This window comes from Symphodus melops (genome assembly GCF_947650265.1).
Source record: "Symphodus melops genome assembly, chromosome: 19".
In the NCBI taxonomy this organism is placed as follows: Eukaryota; Metazoa; Chordata; class Actinopteri; order Labriformes; family Labridae; genus Symphodus; species Symphodus melops.
The window spans coordinates 18,635,445-18,648,673 of NC_136709.1; the positions used below are offsets into that span (position 1 = coordinate 18,635,445).

Sequence of the window (13,229 nt, forward strand, 5' to 3'; positions counted from 1 at the left end):
AATTGGCTGGAGTAGAGGTATGTAACGATTTGATTGGTTTATTTATTCAAGAAATCTAAATAAGGGCGGGGTTAATGTTGCTTGGCGGCCATACTGAATATTATCTGTTGACAGTTGTGTCTGATGGAAGCTCAAAGATTTTGATTTTAAGCAAACTTCTTCAAGAAGTGAAGGTCTGTTGTGCTTTTTTAATCTTAGCCAGGACCGATGTCCTAACCTGTTTATAGTTTGATTTTAAACAAGAGATGGATGAAGATGAACGCCAGAGGAAACTAGAAGCTGGGAGAGCTAAGGTTTGTTGCTAACATGTAACGCACGTTAATACTAAATGCTAACAAATTAGCATCAGATAGCTTAGCCAGTTCTTTTGTGATAGCTTCACGCTTCTCCCCTGCTAACTTTGCTCCCTTTCATGAAGAAGGTTTTGTTGTGTGTTGTGTGTCGTTGCTTAGAGTCTAACCGCCCCTAAAACTGCAGACATGTAAACGTCAGTCTTTTGCCGCGCACATGAAGCGGGTGAATCGGCTGCACGAAGTTTACCAACATTTAGAGCGCAGATAAGTCCACCAATGAATTCAGTAAGTTATTATTCACCTAAATGCAGTTTAGATTGAAAACATGCACTCAATGAGTCGGTGGAAATTTAAAATCCCCTCTGCTTTTCTTTACCTGTTTCAAGTGTGTATTTAGAGTTTTATGAATGAACAGTACAGGTGCATCTAATGTGATTTTACTGGATCAATGGATAGATACTTTATTGAAGCAGATGGAAATTCAAGCACACTAGAGTTTTAATGGCCTGTGGTTAACTTATCTTGTAGATAGTTGAACACCTTTTGTCAAATTATTTGCAACCTTAAAAGAACATTTATCTCCAGATATCAAATAAACACCAATTCTACAAGTTTTGCAGATATAAAATGTGCATTTTAATAGGTGTTTGCATAAGTGTAATACAGATAACATAAAACTATCAAATCTTTAATTTAAAGGGTTAGTTAAGACACTGATGTATTAGCAGTAATTATTAGGCCGTGTGTAAGGAGTGAATTACTGATTATTGAAAGATTAAAATATATATAGTTACCTTTTTTAATATGAATAGAAAACCTTTGGAGTAATATACTTAAGAATATTTTTCTCTGTATTAACATGTCAGATTAAAAGATCATTTCAAACTCAGTCTCCTCTTCAAAGAAGCTTTCTCTCAATTGCAGTTTTATTACACATTGTTGTTCAACTCCAGCACATGGTTGTACCAGTTCAAATGCTGCATGCTGGTGCATTAATGTGATAAATCTATTTTAGGATATAACTCCTCTAAATCGCTAATGTTTCTTATGACAGAAGTCGTGCAACATGCCACGGAATAAATCGGTAAGTATAGAAACTGGTGACTGGAGGACACTTGACTAAATCAATGTGGTGGACATTTTCTTTGTCATTTAGTTCTTCTTGTTATTTTGATTCACGTCTATCGGGATGCATAATCAGGCCTCTCCTCTGCTGTTTGCACAATGATCTGGTTGCTGTACACGATTCTCACAGTTGACAAACTTTAAAACATTATAACACTGTCATGCTGGTTGTGGGCCATCAGGTGGCGCAATAAGCCCGTGGGATATGGTGAGGTGGAACATATTGCGTTTGTATCTCGCATGAATGATGTTGCTATGGTGATGCTGTGCTGTCATTTGGCTGCACTGTGTGACGTGTCGCAAAGCTTTACAGAAATTATGGCAATAATGCCACACGTGCAAATGAGAACACACACACACACACACACACACACACACACAGACGTAGAGAAAGGAATCATGAGGTGAATGGATGTTGACACAGCTGAGAAGACAATAGCAGCATTCAGCTGTCGAGTAACATCTGATGTGGCTGGAATAAGTGTGTTAGTCAGAGCCTCGGTAGTGCAGAAGCAGCCTTGGGCAAAACACAGCTCATCTGGCTAATGTGTGTTTCTGAAAGGTTGTGGCAGGCGGAGGCGGTTAACAGGATGACGGAAGGACACTATGTTAGGGATGTGTTTTGTTTGAAGTCATTAGGAGTATAAAAGCAGTGTTATAATGACCGGTGGAGGAGATTAAAATGAGGTGGAGTGCAGGGAATTATTGTGCAAAGCTTTAATCTTTTTTGAGGAAAAGAAGAGGATGGTTGGTGATGGATGTTTTTTTTTGGGGGGTATTAAACAGAAGAACAAATGAAATCTGTACAATGTGGCATCATGAACGGGCTCTTTCACAGGTCATTAGAATACACACGGGTGCACGTGCACACATGTAGTCGTGCACAAGCAAGTGAATCATCACACAAAGGCGAGCAACAAGTAGCTCTCCCATGGCCGTGCAGTCTCAAATTGAATTGAGCGTGCACACTCGGCTGCAGCTCATCACACACACACGCACGCACGCACGCACGCAGCTCTGTCTCCTCCTCTCTGTGTGAATGCATCTCCTAGTCTCCACCCTTTTTCCTTAGTCTAGCCACATGCCATCCACTTATCCAGTGTATGTGGATTTCACTGCTCTGTACTGTACGCTGGCTGTGGCAGGGAGTTTTGGGATGACAGGGTTTGGCACAGACGGCGAGATCTTCATCCGGACACGAGAGCGACTGCTCTGATCAGGACCTGACAAATGTGACCACTCGCAAGAGAGGAAGTCAATGGCTGACTTGTCAGTTATTGATGTAGGGCTTCATGAGGGTCCCTGTCACAATGTCAACTGCTGTAATCTGATTTTTTAAGATGCTTAAAGAAGAGAGACCGACAGAGAGAGAGAGAGACGGATATTAAAAACCAGTTGGAGTGTTTTGCAGAGAGAAATAACCTGAGTTGGATTTGTACAGTCCCTGTGGAAATGTGAATATCGGGGCTTAATTGGAGATTATGTTTTTCAACGTGAATGAACTTTTACAGGTTCAGGTTGTTTATTTTTCCTTGTTTTTATCCGTATTCGATAACGCCAACGGCTCTGTGTTGCTTTCAGAAGCTTCATGTAACGAGTGTGGCTGGAAACTTGAAAGCGGCCGAGGTTGGAAGTCTGCCTTTTTTCGTCTCTAACCTTGTGCCGTTTCTGCTCTGCTGAGAGGTTGCCCAATATGTGTCACTAAAATCTGCACTTCTCATGGGGGTGACACAGCTTTCTAGAGATTTGAGAATATTTAGCATCACCTCATTTTGAACTCTGCTACCTTTTCAAGCTGTACTTCAGTGTGTTTTGGGTTTGGGACTTCTTCCTCCTTCTCTTTTTGTTTTTTTTCCTGCTCAACACTGACTCCTCAAAATGACAGCTGCCAATCTGTTTTGTTCTGTTCAGCGGGGATTATGACCAACATGAAAACACATGTAGTGATACTAATGCAGGGATGACACAATGTTAATTTGATCCCTTTTTTTTCCTACTGAGGACAAAAATCTGGACTGCACTTCTTTCTCACCCTTAACCCCTGAGCTTCAGCATGCTGGTTGTGTGGTGGTGCTCAGTGGTCCTGACCTACGTCTCAGTCTACCTTTCGCTGTCCTTCCTGCGCAGCTTGCTAGCTACCGACAAAAGCGGGCGAAAGGCGACGGTGCGGGGGCGCAGAAAAAGGCGCCGAAGAGGAAGGGCCAGAATGTCGCGCAGAATGACGGAACGGCGCAAGACAGCCACGTAGAACCAGCGCCTCCTTCAGGAAATGACCAGGAGCTGCACGACAAGAACGACCATGAGGTATCCCACCCACTGCCTCAAGACCACCTCTCATCCATCAGTGCAGATGACTCCACAGTCATCTGATTTGTAAACCTAAATATCTGCTCATTTGCATTCACTCTCATTTCTTTTCTTTTTTATTTATTTATTTTTGTTTACATGACATTACTGCAGATTATTCACCGCTCATAATTCCTGACCTTCAGGTTTTGTGTAATTGTGTTTGCTCACTAACAAGTGGTCCGTGCCCCCCTGCTCAGTAAACATACATTAGAGAAATGGGTCACTAACCATCATGTTGCCTGTCGGGCCTGTTGTCATAGCAACGTGGCCAGGATTAACCCTGTCACTGTCTCCTGCCTTTTTCTAAAAGGAAAGTTCAACCACAACATCTGATGCAAATAATTGTTTTGTTTGCATGGACATTTATTATTATCAGGCAGAAGATGTTTTAAAAAGGTTCGATTCCCTCAGGAACCCCCGATGCCGGAGAAATCAGAGGTTGAGCCAAACCAAGGACGGAAGGATCAGGCCTCCAACGCGGAGGACATCGTGTCACCTGTGGAAGATTTAGGAGAAGAGGAGTTAGCCGCACTCACTGGCAAAGAGCAGCTTAAGGTATACACAGTGTGATGTGGCCTTTCTCAAAGTGCATTTTCAAGCATCTGACTTAAAAAAAAAAAAAAGAGCAGAAGAGAAGGTGATTTAGCATTTTAAGCCTTGGCTCTAAATTCCTGCAGTGAAAAAAAAAAAAAAAGATGCTGTTTTTAATGCAAACCATTTATTTACATCAATACCTCCTCATGCTTTCTTACCCGTGACACAACAGGAGTCTAGTTGTTATTGTATTTGTGTGTGTGTGTGTTTGATCTAAGAGGGTTCGGAGGTCTCTTCCATACTCATCAACCCACAGGGAATGTAATGGCCTTCATCTTTGGATGGTTGCACTGATTTGAAGAGACAGCCGTTTCCATCGTTCTGTGTTTAGAGGAAGTCTTTGACAAGGATGTGTCTGGTTGTGGAAGTGTTGAAACGGGTTTAAAATCCCACTGTGGGAATTCAGTGTCTAAAATAAGGCCGACTGTGGTGTCCAATTTTCTTCTACTTGTTACTTCCAGTATAAGAACCCTAAAATGTTCTTCTTGATGAAAGTGTATGAGAATGTAAAAGTGATGTTGATCACTCATGCTTTAAAGCTGCTGTGCCTCTCTTTGAGGAGCCATGAGAGTGCGAGCAGTCATGATTAGTCAGTGGTTGAGTGTTCTCTCGTTAAGCGCTATTGGCTGCTGTAAACGCCAAATCGTTTATCTGCAACACGTGCCTCCCTCGCTCCTGGATTTTGCAGAAAACCGCAAATGTGCAGATTAAAAATAGCTGCTTGAAATTGCATGGAAACGTTTACTTTTTAAGGTGTTCCTCACTCCTCACATGAACCACCTCTCGTTTTTTACACTCACAGAAATTACAGCAGGCTGTGGAGAAGAGAAATGAGATCATTGCGAGGCTTAGCTCCAACCTGCAGGAGGCGCTGGTCAGCAGAGACCAGGTACAGCAGGAGGCCCAGTCACTTGCTGGACAGATTCAGGCGCTACAGAGACAGCTTCAGCAGGTAAGAGCGACTGAAAGCTGAATCTGTGGCAGGATTATTGATGCACTTCACTGCAGAGTCTGAACTGGCATATCCTGTGAATTGTCTCTCACACAGACCAGTGAAGGGTTTTTGCGCCTCAAAAGCCAGTCGGGTCCTGAAGTCCCCAACAACTGTCTACAACAGAATCAGCAAGGCCATGACCCTCAAGACGCAGACATCAACCAGAAGGGGGCGCCATCAGGGGAATCTACGAGGGCAGTTCCTGGCGCCAAGTCGAGTGTTGAAGGCTTCAACGCAGGCGCAGACGAGGACAATGACACAGACAATGTTCTGCGCACTTTGAGGGCCGAACTAGAGGAAGAAAGAAAAAGAAGACAGCGTGTGTTTGCCGAACTAGCTGAAGAGATGAAGAAACACCAACATGTGCTTTTTTTACTGGAGAAGGAGAAGGAAGGCAGGGAAGAGGAGCGAAATGAAAGGGAGGCCCAGCTGCAAGATATCCAGAGCCAGCTCAGCTCTGTCCAAAGTCAGTGCCTTGAGCTGCAGCAGTACAAAGCAGAGAGGGAAAAGCTGAACGCTGAAACGTCGGACCTGAGGAAAAGACTTCAGGATGCACAGCAGAGTTTGAGCGAGGAGTTGGCCAGCTCTGCCCTTCGGCTCCGGAACCTTGAGGAGGAAAAACAGAGACAGGAGGCGGAGATGCAAAAGCTGAAAGAGGAGCACAGAGAGGAGATGGAGAGAGTCAGGCAGCTGTTAGAGGAGAGGGAGAGAGAACTGAAGTTTAGAGAAGAAGAGGTCAGTGGACTGAAAGCGTCCAAGAACCTGCAGAACCAGGCGAAGGCTGGTTTAAGCTGTAATGACTTGATTAGCGTAGACGGAGCTAATCTGGAGAATGGACCCGAGCAGGACAGCACGAATGTATCCGTAATCCCCAGAGATATCATAATGGAGCGATACTTGTCTTCAGCTCCTCGTGCTCACTCTCAGTCCTCGGAGATCAATGAAGGATCTGAACACTGCGGTCAGCTGGACATCTCTGCAGAATACAGGTTAGATGCATCTTAATTAGGGGTCGGGCTTGATTTATTTATTTTTATTTATTTTTACTAATTAACTCGGGGCTTTCTAATTAATTAATCGAGATTAATCGCATTTTAAGTGTCACAATATTGGCCCTAAAAAGCAACACTTTTCAATCTAAATGGATTTTAGTGGATGAATGAATACCACTAATAGTGTTCTACATTCCAGAGCAACCAATTCAGCGAGTGAATTTCTAAGTTTATCAGACGTTGAATTAATTTTAGGACTAATTTTGGCCCTGAAGTCAGTAAATTGGTCGAGTTTACGCTGCAAATGCATCTTGTTTGTACTTGTGGTGGAGCTAGCGCGAACCATTGACAAACAGTTCTGTGCTGTTTATGAGGCAAACTGTGATTAAATGCGTTAAAAAAATGAACTCTATTTTCTTGTAATTAATCGTAATTAACACGTTAAAGTCCCGCCCCTAATTTTAATATTAATGTGTTTTATCTGTCTCTTTTCATAGGCTACTTAGATAATCTGTCTGTGCATCTCTTCACAGTTTCGAGCTGAACAGTGAAGTGTTGGGGGACGAGCCGCTGTTGTCAATTTCAAACCGTTTCCCTGAAGAAAACGACAGCCTTCCGAACAATTCCAGCTCCCCTCGAATCCTCCTGGAGGATGACTCTCTTTCTCACTTTCTTCACAACTCCACTTTCAACGAGCTGGAGACGAGTAAGCTGTCGGAGCAGCAGTTTGAGGAGACCGACCTGGAAAAGGAGCTGCTGAGTCAGCAGTGCGCCGAGCTCCGGGAGGAGTTGGTTGTTAAGGAAAGGGAGCTCGAGGTGTTGAGGGAGGAAGTCATCAAGAGCGCTGAAGAGCTGGAGGAGGCCAGGAGCAGGTAAGAAAATGAATGAGGGCATCCGTGATGCACTGGGGTTAAGATCCTCGACTGGAGTCTGTTCATAAAATACAGGTAGATGTATTAACCTGCAAACGGACCCCATGAGTGTCTTCCTGGTGTCAACATGCGTGAACTAAAGTTATTGTTAAAATCCACAAAAAAAGACATGATGTTAAATTCAAGAAAAAATGACCAAGAAGTTCTTTATGAAGGATCACACAATGCCCTCTGCAGGGCAACTCTTTTATCCCTTCAGCTATCAGGATGTTGAATGCCGAACAAATTGATCTACTGTAGAGGCAGATCCATTAATCAGCCAGCTGATATTAGCTCATGTGACATTCGCTATCAGCTACTTTTATCGCAGATATGTGCACTGAAATCACTCCATTCATTCAGCAGTCAAAATGCATTTCATTTGAGTTTCATTGCAATACACGAGAAGTTCTTTCACCAGCAGAGGGTGCTTTATGGATTACAACATGCACTGTTACTCTCCATTTGTATTCTGTTATACATCTTTCCTCTCTCTCCTCTTTCTAATATGATCAAATCCCATATGGCTCGGGCCCTAGTCTGCTCTATGTACAGTTACTGTGCACTATGGGAACCTGTTGGGTCCATTTCATTGATGTATTGAAAACATTTCTGGTGATTGCTGCTGCGATGGTTTGTTTCCTTTTTACATCGTCTCGGCTTCTTTTAATTACTCGGTAGGCTGTAAAACTGAATATATGAAGAGACACTCTGGGACATTAGATATTTCTTTACACATTTTTTTACAGTTTTACTGATGTACAACTTAAAACTGTCTCTGTACGTTCAGGTGGGCCCAGGTGACCGAGGAGCTCCGGCAGACACTCTGGGAGCTCGAAGAGGAGAAGGAGAAGAGGAGAGCAGTTGAGGAGGAGATGAACTCAAAAGCCCACGAGCAAGACAACCTGAAGAACAAAGTGAGTGCCTTAACGGAAGAAAGGGAACATGAGAAAGAGGTCATCTGTATGGGAAAGGGAGCTGCTGAAACCTCCCTGCCGCTGCCTGATACGTCCTCATCAGAGGAGGGAAATAAACTGCTCGGGGAGCCGGAGAAGGAGGCTTCACTCCAGTCTCATCCAAAACAGCAGGAGCTGAACGCAGAGCTTAAAGATGACGACCAGCTGCAAAAGTTACAGGTATAAGGCTATAATAAGAGGGTTTGTGTTAACTGCTGAATGATGATGTAAACGCATATTTAGATGAAAATGCTACTTAGCGGCAGCTTTAATATCTGTGATTTAAACGGACTAGTAATTCACACCAATGGAAATTACAATAATTTACAAAAATCTATTATAACTGTGGTTTTTTTTGTCTTTCCTTCTCAAGGCTCACTGTGAATTTCTCGTGTCGGAGCTAGAAGAGACAAAAACAACTCGCAGAACTACAGAAGCCCTATTAGGTCAAAGGACTATGGAGTGGGACGAAAACGTCAAGGAGCTGGAAACGACTCGCGCGCAGCTTCTTAAGGTTCGGACGGAGGTGGAAAGACTGCAAGAAGAGCTGAAGAAGAGCCAAGGCTGTCTGGACAACGCTGAAAAAGAGAAGAGTGAACTGGAATCACAGATCTTGTGCTTGAACCAAAAGCTGACCAACATGGAGGAGGCAGAGGTCGAGGCGGAGAGGGAGAGGGAGGAGAACGGGAGAAAGAAAGACGAGATGGACGAACAGATTAGAAAAATGGAGCAAGTCTTGGAGGAGGAACTGGAACAGTTTGAGAGCCTGCTCAAAGACAAAGATGATGAGGTGAGATTTAACCCTTCTTTCTTTTCTCTCTCTCTCTCTCTCTCCTTACTAGCATGACATCAACATTGTGTTCAAAATGTGCAGATGGCTGACGAGAGGGAGAAATGGGAAGACGAGAGACAGGAGAAAGAAAAAGATCTTGTTGATCTGAGGCATCAGCTGGAGAAGTTGAGGAGGGAAAGGGAGGAGGAGGTGAAGGCTCTCCTGGAGAAGCAGGTCATGGCTCTGGAGGAGGCTACGGAAAAGCTGAAGACATCTCACCAGCAGGAGATCAAAGACCTGATGGAGAAACAGCAAACAGAGGTGGGAGCGATGCAGATATTTATTATCACTTTAGGTCAAAGTAGGATGACGCGTTAAACAAGCAGGGGTGAATCCAGACTTTTCTGACTGGGGCTTCCAAACCAAGGCCCTGACTTATTCACGGGTGCTGTGACATTTGTGCCCACTGATCAGATCTAAATATGTCGTGTTGCAAAGTAGCACATGTGCTAAAACACTCAATCAAGGCATCTGGTTTGTCCAACGTAATGTCTATGTCCACATCAAATAAACTTTAAATAAAACGTGTTCTAGTATATTGACTTTTAATTAAACTAAATAAATGTGATGCTCAAAACAGATAAAACAAAAACAAATGTTCCCTGATTAAACTTCTTAAGTGAGTGAGTTCAGCAGGTGTTGATCATCCCTTGAGATCATCCTGTCTAATGAACTTATAGTATGATGTGTTTTAAAAGGAGTTTATACTTTCTCTCATTTTAGTTTGTCTTCTTATTTCCTTGCATGTTTTGTCCGTTTATTTCTAGATCTCTGAGTTGAACGCTCACCTAGAGTCTGAACTGCTGAAGCAGCAGGTCACGATGGAGGAAGAACAGAAGAGACAGATCAGCCTCATCAAACAGGTACCAGGATGTAGATACTCCACTCTGAGTACGATGCATCAGGGTTTTTTTTTTCTTTTTCACTCTTGTATGTTTTTTCTTCATTGATCGTCTTTTCTTCAATCGTGTCTCTGCTGCTTGTGTCTCTCATTGGCCGTCTTCCTCCCCCCAGGTGACTGAACGTGAGCATGAAAGGATGATTTCAGAGCTGACTGTCAAACACGATGAGGAGCTGAGTCAGCTGAGGGAGAGCCTGGAGGCTGCCCACCAAGCTGAACTGCAGCAGTCACGGGTATAAAAGATGCTTTGTGTATACACAGATGGACGTCTGACCTCTTCATCACTAATCAGTAACTTTGTCAACTACAGCTAGTTCAGATATTTGTGACTTTATGGATTTAGAAGTTCAGTTCGTTTAGACTTTTAACTTGTTTTAATGTATGTAGAAAAAGAGTGTTGTATAAAGGTCTGAATGGAGCATACAGTCGTACTGATTGCCTAACATGTAGTCCATACCTGACTCAGGAAAAGCTTTCTTCCAAACTGAACCTCATTCCTTGATTTCCCTCAGGCCCAGAAGACTGCTGAGCTTGAAACCTTGCGCCTGAGCAGTGACCACATGTCCCAGCTGGAGCACTCCAAGTTGAACTTCGAGCAGGAGTCTGCTCTCACCGAGGTCCAGGCCTCTCTGCGGGACACATTTGCACAGGAAGTTGCTCTCTTACAGTCTCAACATCAGCTAGAAGTGGACCGGATCAGACAGCAGGAGCAGCAGCAGCAGGATAAACTGCGTGAGCTCCACCAACAAAACCTGAGTGAGTGCAGATAAGAGGGCTTTTAAGTTGTTCAGACCGTGTTCTTTTTCATGTTTTCCTCAGAGGGACTCAACACGTCTCGCATTATGGAGGCGAGTGAGTCACCCTCATTCTTTAGAAGCGGGTTTAGTAAAGCACATTGACAGATGTAACCTTCATTTCCTTTGATCGTGGATAAGTCTTTTCTTTTTTTATTTGCATGAACAGATGAGTTGAAGCAGCAGTGGGAAGCGACTAAGGCTCAAGGAAAGGCTGCTTTGGAGGAAAAGCATGCCAAAGAGATACAGGTGAGGCTTGATAAGTATTTTCTTTTTTTTCTAAATGTTGTGTTCAAGCCTTCCTTATGTCTGTTGAAAACCCATTTCTTGAGGTATTTTTGAAGTTAAACATCGTTTTTAATACCGTAAATTCCGTACTATTGAGCGCACCTGGATATAAGCCGCACCGGCTAAAAATAAGTAAATAAATGTATTTGTACATATATAAGCCGCACTTGATTATAAGCCGCAGGTGTCCACGCTATAACAAGAGCTATTTACACAGACGTAGGCTACCGGTAACATCCGCAAATACTGTAGCGTCCGTACGGACGTTAAAGGACGACGAGAGCGTTCAAATAATAACTTTTAATAACCCGATCACTGTCGGCCGTGACCACGCCGTTTACAGCAGAGAGCAACACATAACTTGCCGTAACAATCCAACTCTCTCCCCCAGCGTTCTCTCATACAGCCACTCAACACGTTCTCGCTGGTGCATTCACTGACTCTCCACATATCGGAATTATGAACACATTATCAACTACTGACTTTACAACATGAACCGTTACAATACGAAGCCTAGCCGACGGTGTCTGTAACACGGCTGATGAAAAAGATGACCGTAATATATTTCACAAGAAAAAGTCCATCCATTCACTGCCTCAGAATGACTTCATTACTCACTTCCTCAGTCTCTGTTGTCGCTGTCAGTGTCATCTTAACGTGCAGCAGCTCTGTTAGCTTCTTTGACAGCCAGGTCGATCGCCTTTAACTTGAAAGCTGCATCATATGTATTTCTCCGTGTGTTTTCCATGATGAGGGTGCGTGCATGAAGCGCAAAATGACTGATATTAAGATCCGACGTGACGAAGTCAAATGTTTTTGCGGCAGAAGCTCATTGTCCCCCATAAAAAATCCATGCATTAGCCGCACCGGAGTAGAAGCCGCAGTGCTCGAAGTGTGAGAAAAAAGTAGCGGCTTATAGTCCGGAATTTACGGTAATAAACTCCTCTTGGTCTTCTCTTGCTCCTAGGCTCTGAGGTCAGAGTGGGAAAAGGACGCAGAGAGCACCCAGTCGAAACTCCAACAAACCCTCTCAGAGAGCCACAACAGCCTTACTGTAACCCAAACGGAACTCGTCACCACCCAGGCCTCCCTCACCCACGCCAACCAAGCTCTTACTGAAGCTCAGGCAGCTCTGTCCACGACACAGTCAGAGCTGCGAGAGTCAACTGCCTTATTAGAGGAACTCCAGACCAGTAAGGAGCAGAACCAGAAACTGGAGGAGGAGCTGAGACAAGCCTTGAAGGACAGAGATGCTGCAGCTCGTGAGTAGCTCTTATTCACCCCCCCCTCCCAACTAAGGCTGCACAATCCTCTTAACTCATTATTTTAATAATGACAACTGTTGTCAACTTAATCTGTATCCGCTGCTCATATTAAAGCTTTATATAAGACTTGTGAGTCTCGCTGTATTTCTCTTTCAATGTAGTTTTAACATGTTCTAGTTTATACTTGTTTAATGCTTAGCTTGTCCTCCAGGTGCTCTGGAAGAGTTGGTTTCCAGTCATAACACGGTGCTGCAGGAGAGGGAGCAGCAAGCACTCCACCTGCAGGAGCAGGAACAGAAACTGCAGCAAAAGGTGAGTTCAGGCAAAACACAATGACGTGCAGCTAAGATGCTACTTAACATATCCGTTCAGGACACTTAAAACCCCCCCACAAAGAATAAGAAATCTGAATCCAAGATATGTTGGTTGTTGTTTTTCCTCTGTGATCCAGGTTGTGCAACTGCAGAAGGAGAAGACTTTGTTAAAACAGAGCTCAGAAGAAGAAGTAGGTCAGCTGTGGAGCCAGCTGGAGAGCATGAGGACGAGTCGCCAAGAGTTGGGAGGTGAGCTTGTTAAAAGCCAGCCTGACATCTGCCTGATGGAGATCTATTGCAACAAACTCCATTTAATTAAATATGCACAACACATGCATCCTAAACTCGCCTGGTATTAATAATGCTTACTGCGATGTGATTCGTCACACAGAGGACAAGACGAAGTATTTTTAGACGCCCACTCGAGCGATGTCCCAAGAACACATGCATTCACATAACCCGTTTCTGTCTTCCTCACAGAGCTGAAGGAGCAGCTGCTCGCCCGCTCGGCGCGCGTCGACGACATCGAGCGCCTGAAGTCGGAGTTTAATGATCAAAAACGGGAAATAAAGGAGCAGAATGAGGCTGAGCTGGAAAGCCTGAGGAGGTATGAGAAGAGCA

The 13,229-nt window shown here is 43.9% G+C and overlaps 1 protein-coding gene across 1 annotated transcript in view; it reads left to right on the top strand.

The window, feature by feature from the left end:
* Positions 1-72: 72 nt before the first annotated feature.
* pcnt (pericentrin) overlaps positions 73-13,229 on the top strand; it is a gene marked incomplete at its 3' end in the record, with an annotated part of 30,358 nt that continues 17,201 nt past the window's right edge. Inside the window, exons 1-18 of the mRNA XM_079369285.1 lie at positions 73-293; positions 1,348-1,377; positions 3,546-3,722; positions 4,179-4,322; positions 5,164-5,313; positions 5,410-6,344; positions 6,881-7,219; positions 8,049-8,394; positions 8,588-9,004; positions 9,089-9,307; positions 9,814-9,909; positions 10,061-10,180; positions 10,460-10,703; positions 10,911-10,990; positions 11,997-12,291; positions 12,506-12,606; positions 12,746-12,857; positions 13,089-13,215. Of these exons, the coding sequence (XP_079225411.1) occupies positions 246-293; positions 1,348-1,377; positions 3,546-3,722; positions 4,179-4,322; positions 5,164-5,313; positions 5,410-6,344; positions 6,881-7,219; positions 8,049-8,394; positions 8,588-9,004; positions 9,089-9,307; positions 9,814-9,909; positions 10,061-10,180; positions 10,460-10,703; positions 10,911-10,990; positions 11,997-12,291; positions 12,506-12,606; positions 12,746-12,857; positions 13,089-13,215 (3,980 nt within the window). The 5' untranslated portion in view covers positions 73-245. The remainder of the gene's footprint in view (positions 294-1,347; positions 1,378-3,545; positions 3,723-4,178; positions 4,323-5,163; positions 5,314-5,409; positions 6,345-6,880; positions 7,220-8,048; positions 8,395-8,587; positions 9,005-9,088; positions 9,308-9,813; positions 9,910-10,060; positions 10,181-10,459; positions 10,704-10,910; positions 10,991-11,996; positions 12,292-12,505; positions 12,607-12,745; positions 12,858-13,088; positions 13,216-13,229) is intronic.